Below are 15,158 nucleotides of genomic sequence, written 5' to 3'. Positions count from 1 at the left end.
CTTTAAGCCAACTTTTTCACTCTCCACTTTCACTTTCATCAAGAGGCTTTTTAGTTCCTCTTCACGTTCTGCCATAAGGGTGGTGTCATCTGCATATCTGAGGTTATTCATATTTCTCCCGGCAATCTTGATTCCAGCTTGTGTTTCTTCCAGTCCAGCATTTCTCATGATGTACTCTGCATATAAGTTAAATAAGCAGGGTGACAATATACAGCCTTAACATACTCCTTTTTTTATTTGGAACAAGTCTGTTGTTCCATGTCCATTTCTAACTGTTGCTTCCTGACCTGTATACAGATTTCTCAAGAGGCAGATCAGGTGATCTGGTATTCCCATCTCTTTCAGAATTTTCCACAGTTTATTGTGATCCACACAGTCAAAGGCTTTGGCATAGTCAATAAAGCAGAAATAGATGTTTTTCTGGAACTCTCTTGCTTTTTTGATGATCCAGCGGATGTTGGCAATTTGCTCTCTGATTCCTCTGCCTTTTCTAAAACCAGCTTGAACATCTGGAAGTTCACGGTTCACATATTGCTGAAGCCTGGCTTGGAGAATTTTGAGCATTACTTTACTAGCGTGTGAGATGAGTGCAATTGTGCGGTAGTTTGAGCATTCTTTAGCATTGCCTTTCTTTGGGATTGGAATGAAAACCGACCTTTTCCAGTCCTGTGGCCACTGATGAGTTTTCCAAATTTGCTGGCATATTGAGTGCAGCACTTTCACAGCATCATCTTTCAGGATTTGAAATAGCTCAACTGGAATTCCATCACCTCCACTAGCTTTGTTCGTAGTGATGCTTTCTAAGGCCCACTGGACTTCACATTCCAGGATATCTGGCTCTAGGTGAGTGATCACACCATCATGATTATCTGGGTTGTGAAGATCTTTTTTGTACAGTTCTTCTGTGTATTCTTGTCACCTCTTCTTAATATCTTCTGCTTCTGTTAGGTCCATACCATTTCTGTCCTTTATCGAGCCCATCTTTTCATGAAATGTTCCCTTGGTATCTCTAATTTTCTTGAAGAGATCTCTAGTCTTTCCCATTCTGTTGTTTTCCTCTATTTCTTTGCATTGATCACTGAAGAAGGCTTTCTTATCTCTTCTTGCTATTCTTTGGAACTCTGCATTCAGATGCTTATATCTTTCCTTTTCTCCTTTGCTTTTCCCTTCTCTTCTTTTCACAGCTATTTGTAAGGCCTCCCCAGACAGCCATTTTGCTTTTTTTGCATTTCTTTTCCATGAGGATGGTCTTGATCCCTGTCTCCTGTACAATGTCACGAACCTTATTCCATAGTTCATCAGGCACTCTGTCTATCAGATCTAGTCCCTTATATCTATTTCTCACTTCCACTGTATAATCATAAGGGATTTGATTTAGGTCATACCTGAATGGTCTAGTGGTTTTCCCTACTTTCTTCAATTTCAGTCTGAATTTGGCAATAAGGAGTTCATGATCTGAGCCACAGTCAGGTCTCAGTCTTGTTTTTGTTGACTGTATAGAGCTTCTCCAATTATTAAAAAAAAAAAAATAGATTGCCTAGTTTTGTCCAGTGAAAGTCTAGAAGCAATGACACTCCAGTAGCAAAGAATGTTCCCTGTACCCAGAACTTGGTTCTCAACACCAGTCTCCACTAAAAGGAACCAGAGCTCCTTGGAGAAATGGAAGATTCTAGGTATGGGTCAGGGAAAAATACAAGAGGAGCCTGGAGCACCTTGTAGTGTCAGAAAGGAAAGATATGTTTGAAAAGGAAAAGGATGGGGCATGTTAAAGAGACGTGGGAGCCAACTGGAAAGAACCAAAGCTAGAACAATTTCAGCACCCAAAAGATTATTAAACCTTTTGGAGAGGAGGCACCAGGGAAGGTAATATATAGGCAGACATTATGTATATATTTCAATCTGGAGGGGATGCACACATGGGTGTACTCACTTTGAAATTCTGTTGAGCTGTATGTTGATGATTTATGCCCATTACTGTATGCATGCTACAATGCAGTAAAAACTGTCCCCAAAATGACACTTAGACAACTTAGATTCTAAGTTGTTGAATAAAAAAAGTGTCCACCATCACAACTAAGAAAAGACAGCAGGGACAAGGGAAAGCTCTTTGTAGAGAAATGCCAATTAATAATTGTAGAAAGCAAGAAAGCACAAGAAAATCAACATTTTGCAGCCACCAGTGCAATTCATCCAGTTGAACTGATCCAAATGGGGAGCATCCTTGGGTGGTAAGACCATGAGATGAAGGTTGTTGGGAAAGAGAAAGTCCCTGGGTCTCAAGGTATCACCCAGATAACTTGTGTGTTAGGAAGGGAGAAGGCAGCTTTACCAGGGAGAGACTGAATGATCACACTGAGCCTCCCTCACACTGCGTGGGGAGGGACACAGCCTGCCCTGGGTGGCCGCTCTCCTCAGAAGGCCTAAGCTGAATCTAACCAGCAAGGAGGGAGGCAAATCCAGATCCTGGGACTTGCTATGAGGCCAGTGTCCTGGACTCTTCCAAAAGCATTGCTGCCTGATGGCACGTGGACAAGGGAGAGTTAGGAGAGGCGAAGGTGGCCTCCCACTTCCTGTCATCAAAAGCCTGACCCAGTGGTGTTGCCTTTCACCTTGGGCACATTCTTTCCCAGCTGAGCCACCAGGGAAGCCCAAGAATACTGGAGTGTGTAGCCTGTCCCTTCTCCAGCAGATCTTCCCGATCTAAGAACTTAACCGGGGTCTCCTGCATTGCAGGCGGATCCTTTACCAATTGAACTATCAGGGAAGCCCAGAGCTAGGGGAAGTAGAAGGAAAAGTTGGAGAGGGCAGGCAGAAGAGGTGGCCCGGGGCAGGTCCCCAGTAGCTCCAGGAGGCCGCTCTGGCTCGGCCCTGGAAGGGGACAGGGGGACAGGAGTGAGCAGGCTTTCCAAGGCCCAGGGCACAGAGGCTGCCATGGCCTTCGCACCTCCTGCTGGCAGGGCCTGACCCATCCTGAGCAGCACTTGTCAGACCTACTGGACTTGGCAAGGCTGGCTTTTTTCCAGGCCTGTGTGGAAAGCAATGTGCCAGCAAATTGTGCACACAGCTGATCTTTGCCTGGGCGTTTTCCAGCTCAGTGAGCTCCACCCCAAAGGAAACACTGCTTTCCTCTGAGCCTGCCCCTCTGTCAGTGTGCCCATGGCAAGTGGCACCACAGGCATCTTATTCCAGGTGCTGGACCGTTGCTGTCTGTGGCCACTTCAGCTGGGCGTTTCACTCGCCCTGCCATCTCCTAGTGGGGCTGTTTCAAGGACCCTCCATGAGGAGGAGAGAGTGGTTTCAGGCCAGGGGATGGGGGGTAATGCGAGGGGTCAGTGCCCACCTCTTGGGCAGACACTTGGCTCAAGGGGCACAGTGCTGGCCATAAACATTCCAGCCCCTGTGGAAAGATACTGCAGCATTTGGAGCCTGCAGGGTACATGGGGCCACACCCCCTCCCAGAAACTAAGGAAAAAGGCAGGGCACAGCCCGTGGCCATTCTATCCTCTAGCGATAGCACAAGGCCTAGACCAGAGCCTCCGTGGCCCCTTCCCACCTGGGCCTCCCATCTCTCATCCCAGCACCTCTTCCCTGTCTCCCCCCTCCACCCCTGTAGCTACACACTCCTGCCCAGACAAGCTTCTGGAACCGGGGGTCTCCAGTCACTGGCAAGACCTTTCCTCCTCTCCACCATGCAGCAGCTTCTTGCCCTAAAACATCGCCAATGACCTTCTTGTTAGCTTGAGAGGAGGCTGCCCTCTCTTTTGCTTCTTGGCAGCACTAGACACTCTGCACCCTGGCTGGAGGGGCCTTCCTGGCCTCTGACACCAAGCTCTCCCTGTGGCCTTGCATCTGTGGAGGCGCCTTGGCCTCTGTAGTTTCTCCAGTTGGTGAAGTCCCCCCCAGGTCCAGTGCTCTCCCCTTTCTTCAGTCATGCTCTCTGGGAAGTAATTTCATGCATCCTTGCAGTGTCTGGGACATTGTGTCCGCAGGCCCTCCGGAATGTCGTGGAAAGCTGCACAGGGCTGCGGAATCGGCCCGTTGGTCCTGTCATCAAGGCACCTGCTATACACCCAGGAGACACCACTCCTGTCTCCATGGGCAGCCTGAGTTCCTCAATGACTTCCTGCACCCAGCAGATGGCTCCTAGCCACTACAGGGTCATCACTGCCCAGTCAGGAGGCACATAAGACTCACCAGCTGTCTCTTGTGTCTGTTGACAAGACTACATCAGCCCTCCCTGAGGACCCGGCCTTCCTGAGAGTTGCCCTCTCCCTTCCACAGCCCACCCAAGCCCCTGACAAAATGATGGAGGCACCCAGTTCTGAGCATCCAAAAGGGACAACGTTTATTTGTTGGGGCAGCTGAGGAGGAAGCTATGCTAGAGGACGGGAAGGTGCTCCATGCTGGCTGTGACCGAGGGGTTCGGTGGAAGCTGCAGGCAGCCATCTTCTGATCCTGAGGTAGAGGCCTGGGATGAAGCAGACACTGCAGAGTGCAGAGGGGAGGTAGGAAGAAACTGGGTATTTGGGGAAATCGTTTATCTGCTGCCAATACCCCTGGACTTTTACAAACCAATTCCAATTCGCAAACCAATACCTTTCCTTTATTGCTTAAACCAATATCCTGTAATGGTTAAATCAATGATGGGGAAACCAAAAGCAGTTCAGCTAATAGAGTTCCTTTCAGGTTAAAGTCTCACATGCACCTCTAGTGTGACTGAAAAGGTCAATATAAAATTTCCTGACTGCAAAGAAATGAGAGCGTAGGGAAGTCTATCACATGGGCCCTGCGGCAGTGCATGCCCAGCTCCTGGGTGGAACCATGGACTTCCACCTGCTCTTCAAAGCCTTTGGCCCTCAAGCCACTGTCCGTCCTCCCGACCTGGGGACCCAGCACTTACCCCATGAGGCTCAGGCCAGAGGGTGGCCCAGATGCCCTCCTCCAAGGAGCAGGTGCCTAGATGATCTCTACGGCCCACCCACCAGCTTCTGCCCCCACCCAGGTTCCCTCTCAGTGAGTGGTGTACACAGTGGGAGGCCCTGTCCACATGTGGCAGAGGATGGGCAAAGGGTACAGGGGCCTGCTCGAGTCACCTCAAGACTGTCACCTGTCATCTCTAAAGGTCATGGACCACTTGTGTCTGGAGGAGACAAGCAGAAGGGGGTGCCCAGAGAAAAGCTGTGACACTAAGGGCCAGGACATTCCGTCTTTGGGCCACGCTTGGCCTTCACTCAGCATTTGGCCTCAGTTTGTATCTGGGACACAGGGGTAGGATGCCTACAGACTCCTGAACCCAGGCTTTGGAGCTAAAGGAAACTGAGAGAGTCTCAAGAGCAGCCCTCACTGGGCAGAGTCGAATGCTGGGGACCAACGAGGCACAGGGACTTGCCTAGGGTCACTCCTCAGAGCCGGGTGACATCCTAGACTCCCCAGCCCACCTTCCCTTTGAGTGCATACTGGTTGCAGCTTCTAAGGGGGCCCAAGGCTGGCCGTCATCTGACCTCTTGCCAATGCTGGATCTGCCAAGGATGAGGTGACAGGATTGGGCATCAGGGGCTAGCTGCTTCCCCTTCCAGGCCTGGAAAAGGTATTGCTCGAGGGTTTCTCCTCAGTGGGCTAAACCTGGAATGTCCATGGCCACCCCTCAGAACCCATTTGAACGACCCTTTTCTCCCTCTCACCCTGAAGCACTTCTGGAAGCTAGCTGGACTCAGAATCTGGCTCCTTGCCTTGCCCGCTAGGAGCCTCGGCTGTCTCACCTTTTGTGCAACATGTGGGAGCCAATGAGTGGGGCCTGGCACCTAACATGAGCCAGATACAGGTACCCGGGTACCCGCCAGGCAGTATTATGAGTCAAGTTGCAATACAAGAAGACATTTAATGCTACATGCAGCTTGTGGCCTGGCCAGGCTCCTCCCCACACTCCGAGAATCCTACTTGGAGAACCCCTTCTCCATAGCTTCAGTCGCTTCGGGGTGCAGGAAGCGGCCAGCCAAGCGTTCAATGTCATCCAGCGTCAGGCGGCTCAGGGACCGCTCATAATCCTGAAGAGAGAAAACCAGAAGGATTCAGGGGTGCGGCTTGGGGCGGGGGGCCCGCTGGGACAGAGGCAGGTGGGCAGGACGCAGAGGTCCTGGGCCACGCTTCTCACCCTCTGGAGTTGATCCAGGACTCTGCTGGCATCGGCGGCGCTGAAGTGCTGGGCCAGAACTCTGGAAATGAGCGTCCAGGCGGCGGGCTGTGGGGCCGGGGCCTCGGCCGTTTTCCGCGCGGTGCTTTCTTCCAGCAACACCTTCTCCAGAGGTTTGACCACTAGGTTGAGCTTGGAATTCGGCCCGATGCTGTAATCGGAGAGTCTTTTCCCATCTGTCAGAGAGAGAGAGAGAGAAACTGATGGAGCTGTGGCCCACGGTCGCACTGCCCACGGCGCTGCGAGGCCTCGGGGAGCCCAGGCGAAGCGCTGCGGTGGCCTCCCGGGGTGGGGGTGGGGGGTCACCTAGCCAGAGCCCCCTCCACCTACACTGCTGCCCGGGCCTGGGCTGGACGCCCCGTCCCCTGGCTTCCCGCGGGTCTCCCCCGGAGTCCCCTCTCCCTGGTTACCTGCCAGGGCCTTGCCCTTGAACAGCAGCCGCTGCTGGCGGACCGGGATGTTCAGCTTCTCGGAGACCAGATGTTTCAGCGTGGACACCAGCTCGTCCTCCGACACCTGTCCCGGCCGAGAAAGGTGGGCGGGGGGTGAGGCCGCGGCCCGCGCGGAGGGCGGCTCTCCCGAGGTGGCCAGCCCGCCGGGTCCGTCCCCGCCCGCGGCTCGATCCCGCACCGGCGGGGCTGACCGCGCAACCCAGCCCAGCGATGCTACCTGAAGGCTGCACTCGCGGCCCTGGAGTGCCTTCACCGTCAGCTGCATGGCGGCCGCCGAGGCGTCCACTCGGGCCGGCGCGCACCTCAACGGCCCGCCGCCGCGCGCCGCCGCCCCGGGCGCGCGCCGGAACCGCCCGCCGCCGCCGGAAGCCTCGCGAGGGGCGCGCCCGGCGTCGCGGCCCCTCCCCGCGGCGTCGCAGGCCCCTCCCCCCATAACCTGGACGGTCCTCCGCGGACCCCGGGGCGACGGAACCCGGAAGCCCGCGGAGAGGGGAAAAAGGTGGAGGGACGAGCTGGGCCCGGGGAGACGGCGGGCCGGGAGTTCGCGCGCCACCGCCCGCGGGCAGAGCAGGTCAACGCTGATGCCCGTTCCATCCCCTGCCTCTCAGGAGCCCGCAGAAGGCCCGGCTCTGCCGAGCCCGCTTCGCCACCCGCCGGCCTCCTTTTTAGTCCACCTGTGGAAAAGCAACTGAGCTTGGGATCTGGCCGGGGAGTCAGGCCTCTGTCCTTCCCACTGCTCCTTCTAGAACAGATACACAGCTCTGAGGTGATGCAGGGGCGAGGAGGGCTAAATCTGGCCAGAGGTCACTCTGTCGCCCAAGCCAGCCCTCCACCCTGGCCCACGCCTACCTAGCCACACCACATCTTTCCTTCCCCGACCCGCAGGCCTCAGAGGGCAAAGACAGCAAGGGACCCAAGCTTGCTTCTGTTTTATTGAAATATATTTTCTGGGCAGTGCCCGTCTACAGAATTCAGCATGGCCTCTTTGGCACTGAAAGCTGGAGAATAAAAAACGAGTAAAAAAAATAAGCCTGGGTTTTTTTTTTCTGAGTGCATAGTGCATGAGAACTAAAGGCCTTTGGTACACAAGAATGGTGGGGACAGTTGGTGGAGGTTGGGGGCTAGGGGTGCCTGGTGAAAGCTTGACCCAGGGGGCCTCAGGGAACGGCGCACACGCTGCTATAGATAAAGTGGCCAATTACTAAGGCCAGCATCTCCGAGGTGCCGCTAAGTGCCACAAGGAAAGGGGCCTGGGAGGCGTAGTCAGCCTGGAGGCGGCGGAGGGACAGCTGCAGCATGGCCAAGGCCAGCAGGCTGTTCTGCACCCCAACCTCGATGCTGACAGTCCGCCGCTGTGCCACTGGCAGCTTCAGGCACGTGGCCAGGCCGTAGCCCACCAGGAGGCCGACCAGGGGCACTGTGAAGCCCACCAACACGATGGGCAGCCTGACGCCTGCCAGGATGAAGACCCCCATGCGGTAGGCCAGGAAGAGGCCACCCAGGAGCAGCACAAAGCTGAAGGGCTTGATGACATGTAGCAGCAGCTGCGAGAACTTGGGGAGCTTGGACTTGATTACCACGCCTGCTGCAATGGGGATGGCAATGAACAGCAGGGTCCCCAGGATCTTGGAAACGGGCACATGGAGTGTTTCATGGATGCTGAGCAGGCGACTGTAGATGGCTGAGGACAGCGGCAGGAAGCCAGTGGCAGCCACCGTTGAGATGAAAGTCATAGAGATGGCCAGAGTGACGTCCCCTCCAAGGAGGAGGCTGAAGAGGTAGCTCCCCCCGCCGCCGGGCGACGAGCAAGTGATGATGAGGCCCAGAGCCAGGGCCTTGGGCAGCATGAAGACCTTAGCCATCAGAAAAGCATAGAAGGGCATGACTAGAAACTGGCCCAGAAGGCCGAGCAGCATGGGCTGGGGGTTCTGCAAGAGCCCCTTCAGCACCTCGAGCTCCACTTTGCACCCAAATGAACACTTATTGACGAAGATAAGAGGCAGGAGCAAGTAGAGGATTGGGTTCTCTGAGAAGTGGACTAGGTCAGTGCCGAGGGTGATGGGGGTATCTTCAGCTGGTGAGACCTTGATGCAGAAATCTCTCCGTTCCTCGATCAGCCTGGGCGGGGCCTCACGGGGGTCCGTGAGCTGGATGTGGAGTGGGGCTATCCCAGGCAGGCCCGAGCGGATGCTTACCACGAAGCTGCCGCCGCTGCCCAAGGCTATAGAACTCACATTCTTGATGGTCAGCACCTCTGGGTCCAGGGAGGTGACCCTCAGCATGGGGCTGGGTCCCGTCCCATTGCCCTGGCCTGGGTACTGGCTTGTGATCACAATGATGCCCTCGCTCTCTTCTGGGAACTCAAACTCCATCACAGAGCCATCTCCAATGCTCAGGTAGCGGCCCCTGGTCAGAGGCATGGGATGGCCCAGAGCTGGGCTGAGACTGGCACTGGCTGTTCCCCGGGCCCCCCACAGCAGGCTGACAAGCAGCAGGGTGGCTCTGAGCATGCTTTGGGGGCCCGTGCAACCAGTGCCCCCTTCTGGGCCAGGCCACTGCAGGGAGTGGCCTTCACCACTCCTAAACACCATGGCTCCTTCCCAAGGGTGGGGTGCACAGGCCCTCTGTGGCTTAGGAGACCAGCCTTGCTGGTGCTGTTTGGTGGTCCTGAGAAGGGTCCATGGGCGAGGTCTGGTGCTGGGCTGCCTTTCTTGATGGTAGAGCTCTTTCTGAGAAGAGAAGGGACATGGTGGTGGCTGTTGAGGGTGAGCAGCTGTGAGCCCAGGAGCATGACCGAGAAGCCCACTGGTGGGAGACTCAGCAGGGTCCCTTTTTGCAAGCCTGGGGATGGAAAGGGAATGCCTAGTGCTGGCCCTTGAGTGCCATTTGGGTATCCCTTCCCCAGTCACAACTGCCTCAAACTTCCCCAGAAGGGCCAGCGACAGGTATGACTTTGCCTTCAGCCTGCTGATTGGGGCTGATTTCCACAATTCAGAGATGGCCTGACAACAGGGGATCAGCCATGATCAGCCACCAGGGACAGACAGCCCCAATCTTGTCACCACTAGCCTGTGCCGCACTTGCTTTGAGGCACAGTTGCGGCAGTACCACAACCAGGAGGAAATCTCTGCAGGACAGCCCAGGGATGCCCAGGAAGCAGGCCCGATGACAGCAAGCCAGCTCACGGCATCTGAGTGTCATCTGACCAGCAGAGAGCAGCCGGCAAAGTGGTGTGGGCAGCGGGTGACCCCGGGGCCAAAGGCCCCATGTGCTGGTGTTCACCACTGCTATGTGAATGGTGGTGCTGTGTGTGGCCATCTGGCCTACCTACCTGCTGACAGGGGCAAGATGTAGGTTCTGGGAGGAAGCAGGTCCCCCTCTCCCCAGGGAAGTTGCCAGAAGGGGCAGCAGAAAGGGATCAGATAGGCCCACGTGTCTACTGAGAGGTTTCTCCCCTTTCTGTCAGAGCTCTCACTCCCCTGGCAGGCCCAAAATTGGAGCTCCTAGAGCCACTGTGCCATCTGAGAGGCTCTGCTCAGAGTTCAGGGACTCCTCTCATGCCCACGTGGACCCCTACCAGAGCCTAGAACTACCCTTGAGGAGTGTTTCTAGAGGGATGGGCTGCCTCAAGGGGAAAGAAGGACGTTTGCCTCTTTCCACTTGTCAATTTGGGCAGCCCACACCCTACTCTCCTGCAGGAACTGGGGCAACCAAGATGAGGACACAGTAATTCTTCATCCTTACTGTTGACTGACTCATGCCTGGCATTGTCCGAGTCTTGGAAGAGGCCCCTGTGTCTCTAGATCCTATCGGGGATAGTCTCATTTGAGACTGGAGAGCAGTGGAAGTAGGTGGTGGAGGGCTGGTTCAGCAGAAGGCTCATCCCTGGGAAAGTCATCCTCTACCACCCTGGGATGCCATAGCCTCTCCTGGCTTGGCATTTGGGTTACTTACCCTGGAGGCCTTGATTCAGCCTTGGGTCCCACCGCTGAAGAGGGAGGCAGGAAAACCAGAGGGAGCAGGAGAAGTACAGTGGAGGGGACTCACAGGGAAGAAACGAAGGCACCTGGGACTGAAGCCACCGGTCTGGTGTGAACCAGTTCAGAAGGCAGAGGAGGTGAATGGCCATGCACCCCGTCGTTCCAGTACCACTGGTGGCTTTGAGTCACTGTGTGGGGGATCTGGCCCAGATCCCACCATTTCTTCTTGAGGTGCCAGGAGAGTTTGGGCAGATACGCCCCAAGACGAGGGAGGGAACCCCGGGTCAGCAGGTTTTCCCACACTGGCCGAGTGTTCGGTGTCGGTGCAGTTGGCAGTGTTGACCCGGGGCTCCTCCCTACCTGGGAGTCCGGAAGTAGTCGGACAGGGCAGATCAGAGCTCGGGCAGAAATTGGGGAGGGAGAGGAGGAGGGGCGCCCTGCAGCCGGCAGGCCGACGATACGCCCGGGCGGCCCCGGGATCCCTCACGCCACTCCCGGTCCCCGCGGCTGCATGAACGCCCGGCGGCGAGCCTTCTCCGCGGCGCCCGGCCGCCACAGCAAGCAAGGGAGGAAACTGGCCGGAGCCAGAGCCGCCTTCCGCCCGCCCTTCTGGCCTGAGGCTCTCACCTGCCTCGGCGGCCCGGAAACTCGGCGCGGGAGCCAGCGCCTGCCGGGCCGGCGGACGCCCACGAGCACTGCCAGCCGGGGCTCCGCCCCGAGCCCGACAAAGCACCGCCTCCGCCTCCGCCCCACGCTTCCGCCCCGCCTACCCCACGGCGGCGCCCTTACCTCTCACCGTCGGGGCGGGCCTAGACCGGATGTGACGTAACACGGGAGCGACGAGTCTGCGCGCGCGCGCGCGCCGGTCTGGCTGCCTTCCGGGTCGTGGTGGGTCGGTGCTGGGTGCTATCTCGTGTGGCTAGTGAGACGCTTATACCAGTCTTCTGTGGTCGCTGCCGGGGCGACCCGCACCGGTAGGCATCCCAGTCCTTCCCAACCACGCTGCGACCTCTAGGGGCAGTGGGACGCATGCTTAGCCCTTATCCAAGCTAGGACGCCCGGGAGCTGCTGCTTAGTGGTGGGACCCGGGAATCAGGGTTTCTGTCACGTGCCTTCTCTGGGCGCTAGCCCTGTGGCCAGAGGGCCGACTCTCACGGATCCAGACTCTGGGACCTAGTCTCGGCCATGTTCCACCTTCCTACGTTCAAGCAATGACCGAGCGCCTATTTCCACCCTGTGTAAGATCAGTGGATTTTTGAACGTTTCAAAACTATTTGGGGCCACCAGCAGGGTCCGGAGGTTTCAAAACTATTTGGGGCCACCAGCAAGGTCCTAAGGTTTCACGGAGAAGGAGTGCAAACACATGGCATAAGGAAGGGCAAAAAAGTGGTGAAGGTGTAGAACGTGGATGTGAGAAGACAGTGAACAAGTGTAGAATCAAAGGAGCTTTGTATGGTCCCAAAGGTTGCTGGGCAACCGCAGTCAGGGAGTGGGACAATAGCTACCCACTGTTCTGGAAGAACTTCTTGTCAGGGCTGTGATGGAGGCCAGTGGTGCCCAAAGTTGCAGGTTCTTGCCCCAAGAAGGTTTTTAAGACACATCGTAGAGAATGTCCAAAAAGACCTGTAGCATATCTATTTTTATTTATTTTCCCAATAAATAATAACTGTAATCATCTAAATAAAAACCTATTGATTTTAATTTAGCCTTATTTATTGAGAACTGTATTTGTGTATGTGTGTTATAAAGTTCAGATTAGTACATTCATGTGATGTGTAAGCAGATAGACACACATGGTGGGGGTGCACACTCAAGAGGGTTTATGTCAGTGATCAAGAAACATTCAGAGCTGTAGCTCTAGGCTGTTCTTTAGTCTCAGTTAAGACATAAGCCTTTTGTGTGTGTGTGGACTTAGTATCCCAGAAAGTCTGTACTGTCCCTCTCAAATGGGGTTGAGAGGTCCTGATGGAAGCAGGCTGGCACAGGTGAGAGGGCACATGTTAGGTTGAAGACTGCAAGTTTGCAAAGGAGCAGTGGTGCTGTCATTGTCTGAGGATGGGGTAAAAGTGGCCAGAGGGAGAAGGGGGATGGATCAGCTGAACACTGGGGATGGAAAACCTAAACAATGTGTTCACCCTTGAGGAACCCTTCGTTTTTCTATTCCCAACTGGATGAGAATTGGTGTCAGGGGTCAAGGAGAATAAATGTAGTTAGAAGGCTGCTCCCCGTTATCGTTAGTCTCTCCAGCCTTCCCTGAAAAGCCAGAGGGGGCTGGTGGGGTGTCTGATCTGAAGGAATTTGGAGGCCTTCCCTCCAGGAAAAAGGGGTGGCTAAATTAAAATCATGGGGTCACAAATAGTTGGACACGACTTAGTGACTGAACAACAACAACAAAAAAACAAGAATGTTTGTAGTTAGTTTTGAGGATTAATAATTTACCCCAGAAGAAGGAAGGTCTCTATGAGTCAGTCAAGGATATCTAGTTCCAAAGAAGTCATCTGGACCAAGAAAACAGATGGAACACATGATAGTTACAGCTAAAAGAACATCAGGGCACTTCAGATGGGAGACCCACCACCATCTCACTAACAGGGCACAGTGATGACCCTGAGAGGTGGACTTACCTCCTGCTCTCCACGCAGTGGCCTCCAGGAAGACTGTGATAAATAAGCAGGCATGGAAGGCATATTCTATACAAGCATGAATATGGGATGCATTTGGTATTTACTGGGAAATGTGACAACTGGCGTTTTTACAAGCCCAGCTACAGGTTGTGGTGCCTGAGTTTTCTTTAGAGGGCCATCTCTCTTCCACTCTCGGTACACAGGTTTGCATGTAGAGGACCCCAATGCTGGCCTCTGAGGGTGCATGACACAGAGGTAGCCAATCAGAGCCACAAAGATTGAGGCAAAGATAAACCCATAATCCAATCTGGGCCAATGAGAGGTAGTTCCCTAGGGACTGGGAAGATGGGACTTCTTTCTTGCTGGGGTTGCTCCCCCTGCCTGGGAAGTCAGCACATTTGAAAAAGACATGAATACAAAAGAAAGGGGAGCCGACATATGAGAGCCCTGAGGACATAACTGGAGCTGGACTCACCCTTAGGCATTGGGGGTCTGTTACAGGAAAATTCAGCCTCCCTTTGCTATCGTGGCTTTATTTTCACATGTGCCAGTTGAGTTGGGACCCTGGCTCTTGTAACTGTAACTGAGGATGTCTTAACTCCTGAGGGTAGGCCTGGGGGACAAAACCCTGGTGGAGGAGGACCACTGGGTGTAAAAAGACGGCCCTCTACTTTGGGAAGTCTGGCAGGCTGCACACCACCCACTGTCAGCGTCCTGGCCTGTGTTGGGCCATGTGGGGGATAAAGCTGGCCTGCTGCTTCCATCTGTGTGAATCCAGCATAAGCAATGAAGGTCTGGGGCAGGTCAGCTGGCATAGTGGTTGATAAGAGGCACCTCCCAGCCTTGCAGTTCATCCCTTGACCAAGGTGCATTTCATTTCGGGCGAGTCACTAACTTTGTGGGGCCCTATTTAGCTGGCTTCTAACCTCCCAGCCCCAGGGAAGCTTTCCTAAGTATACCAGGGACCATTTTTCCTCTCTAAACAGGGGTCACAGCAGCACTTGCTCACTGGGGTTGCTGTGACGACTGAGCAGGGAATACATGCAGATGAATCACTGGCCACATGTTGATCCTTGTGGCAGCCCCAATGGATACATCCAGACCCATCAGACTATTCTCTCTACTTTGGAGGATGTTGGAAACGTCCATAATAGAAGGTTAAAAAAATATGAATAACATAGATGATACTATAATGGTAAGTACTCAGTTATTGCATCTTCCCTTGTAGCTCACTTGGTAAAGAATCTGCCTGCAATGCAGGAAACCTGGGTTTGATTTCCTGGGTCAGAAAGATTCGCTGGAGAAGGAAATGGCAACCCACTCCAGTATCCTTGCCTGGAGAATCCCATGGACAGAGGAGCCTAGCAGGCTATAGTCCATGGGGTCGGAAGAGTCAGACATGACTTAGTGACTCAACCATCACTTGTTGTTATGAACACTTGTCAAACAGAGTGCACGACACCAAGAGGGAACCCCAAAGTCCACCCTGGGTTTTGGGTGGTGATGATGTTTCAGTGGAGGCTGGGTATAAGGGAACTCTGGACTTTCTGCTCAACTTTGCTGGGAACCTAAAACTCTAAAAAACAAAGTCAATGTAAAAACGAAAACATCTCAAGTTCTTGGCACGGGGTCAGGCTGGTCTTCAGCTCGTGTGATCACCATCTCCCAGGCAAGAAATTCAGGCTGCCCTCACGTCTGCAACTCCCTGACCCTTTATGGCTGTGATTGTGGCCCCACAGCCACAGCCTCTCCTCCTGGGCCATCCCAGGACTCTCTCTCTTCTGTGCCTCCTTAAATACCTTCATTTTCTGATGATGCACTCACACTCTGGCAGCACTTAACCCCTCGAGGGGGACTCAAACGTCCACTGCCCTCCACCACGGTACCTTCAACGTGACCTGGCTGGTGCCCA

General features: G+C 54.5%; 2 protein-coding genes across 5 annotated transcripts; both read right to left on the bottom strand.

Annotated features, from left to right (window-relative positions):
* Positions 1-4,319: 4,319 nt before the first annotated feature.
* On the bottom strand, positions 4,320-7,017 carry UBL4A (ubiquitin like 4A). Of its 2 annotated transcripts, none has more exons than XM_070366359.1 (5): positions 6,860-7,017; positions 6,601-6,706; positions 6,152-6,366; positions 5,760-6,044; positions 4,320-4,485 (listed from the first exon to the last, which is right to left on the bottom strand). In XM_070366359.1, the coding sequence occupies exons 1-4, from the start codon at positions 6,905-6,907 to the stop codon at positions 5,934-5,936; spliced, it is 480 nt and encodes a 159-aa protein (XP_070222460.1). In that variant the 5' UTR covers positions 6,908-7,017; the 3' UTR covers positions 4,320-4,485; positions 5,760-5,933. The 2 variants fall into 2 exon arrangements, with proteins under 2 accessions (XP_070222460.1, XP_070222459.1); XM_070366358.1 differs by having other exon boundaries at positions 5,938-6,044.
* Positions 7,018-7,556: 539 nt separating this feature from the next.
* On the bottom strand, positions 7,557-11,433 carry SLC10A3 (solute carrier family 10 member 3). 3 transcript variants are annotated; one of them, XM_070366357.1, is made up of 2 exons: positions 11,412-11,433; positions 7,557-9,371 (listed from the first exon to the last, which is right to left on the bottom strand). In XM_070366357.1, the coding sequence occupies exon 2, from the start codon at positions 9,231-9,233 to the stop codon at positions 7,800-7,802; it is 1,434 nt and encodes a 477-aa protein (XP_070222458.1). In that variant the 5' UTR covers positions 9,234-9,371; positions 11,412-11,433; the 3' UTR covers positions 7,557-7,799. The 3 variants fall into 3 exon arrangements, with proteins under 3 accessions (XP_070222458.1, XP_070222456.1, XP_005910175.1); XM_070366355.1 differs by lacking the exon at positions 11,412-11,433 and adding an exon at positions 10,597-11,348 and having other exon boundaries at positions 7,557-9,483; XM_005910113.3 differs by lacking the exon at positions 11,412-11,433 and adding an exon at positions 10,597-11,348.
* Positions 11,434-15,158: the final 3,725 nt, after the last annotated feature.

Source organism: Bos mutus, chromosome X (genome assembly GCF_027580195.1).
Source record: "Bos mutus isolate GX-2022 chromosome X, NWIPB_WYAK_1.1, whole genome shotgun sequence".
Taxonomy (NCBI): domain Eukaryota; kingdom Metazoa; phylum Chordata; class Mammalia; order Artiodactyla; family Bovidae; genus Bos; species Bos mutus.
The sequence above is the reverse complement of the archived record's forward strand: the minus strand, read 5'-3'. Positions and strand labels throughout refer to the sequence as shown.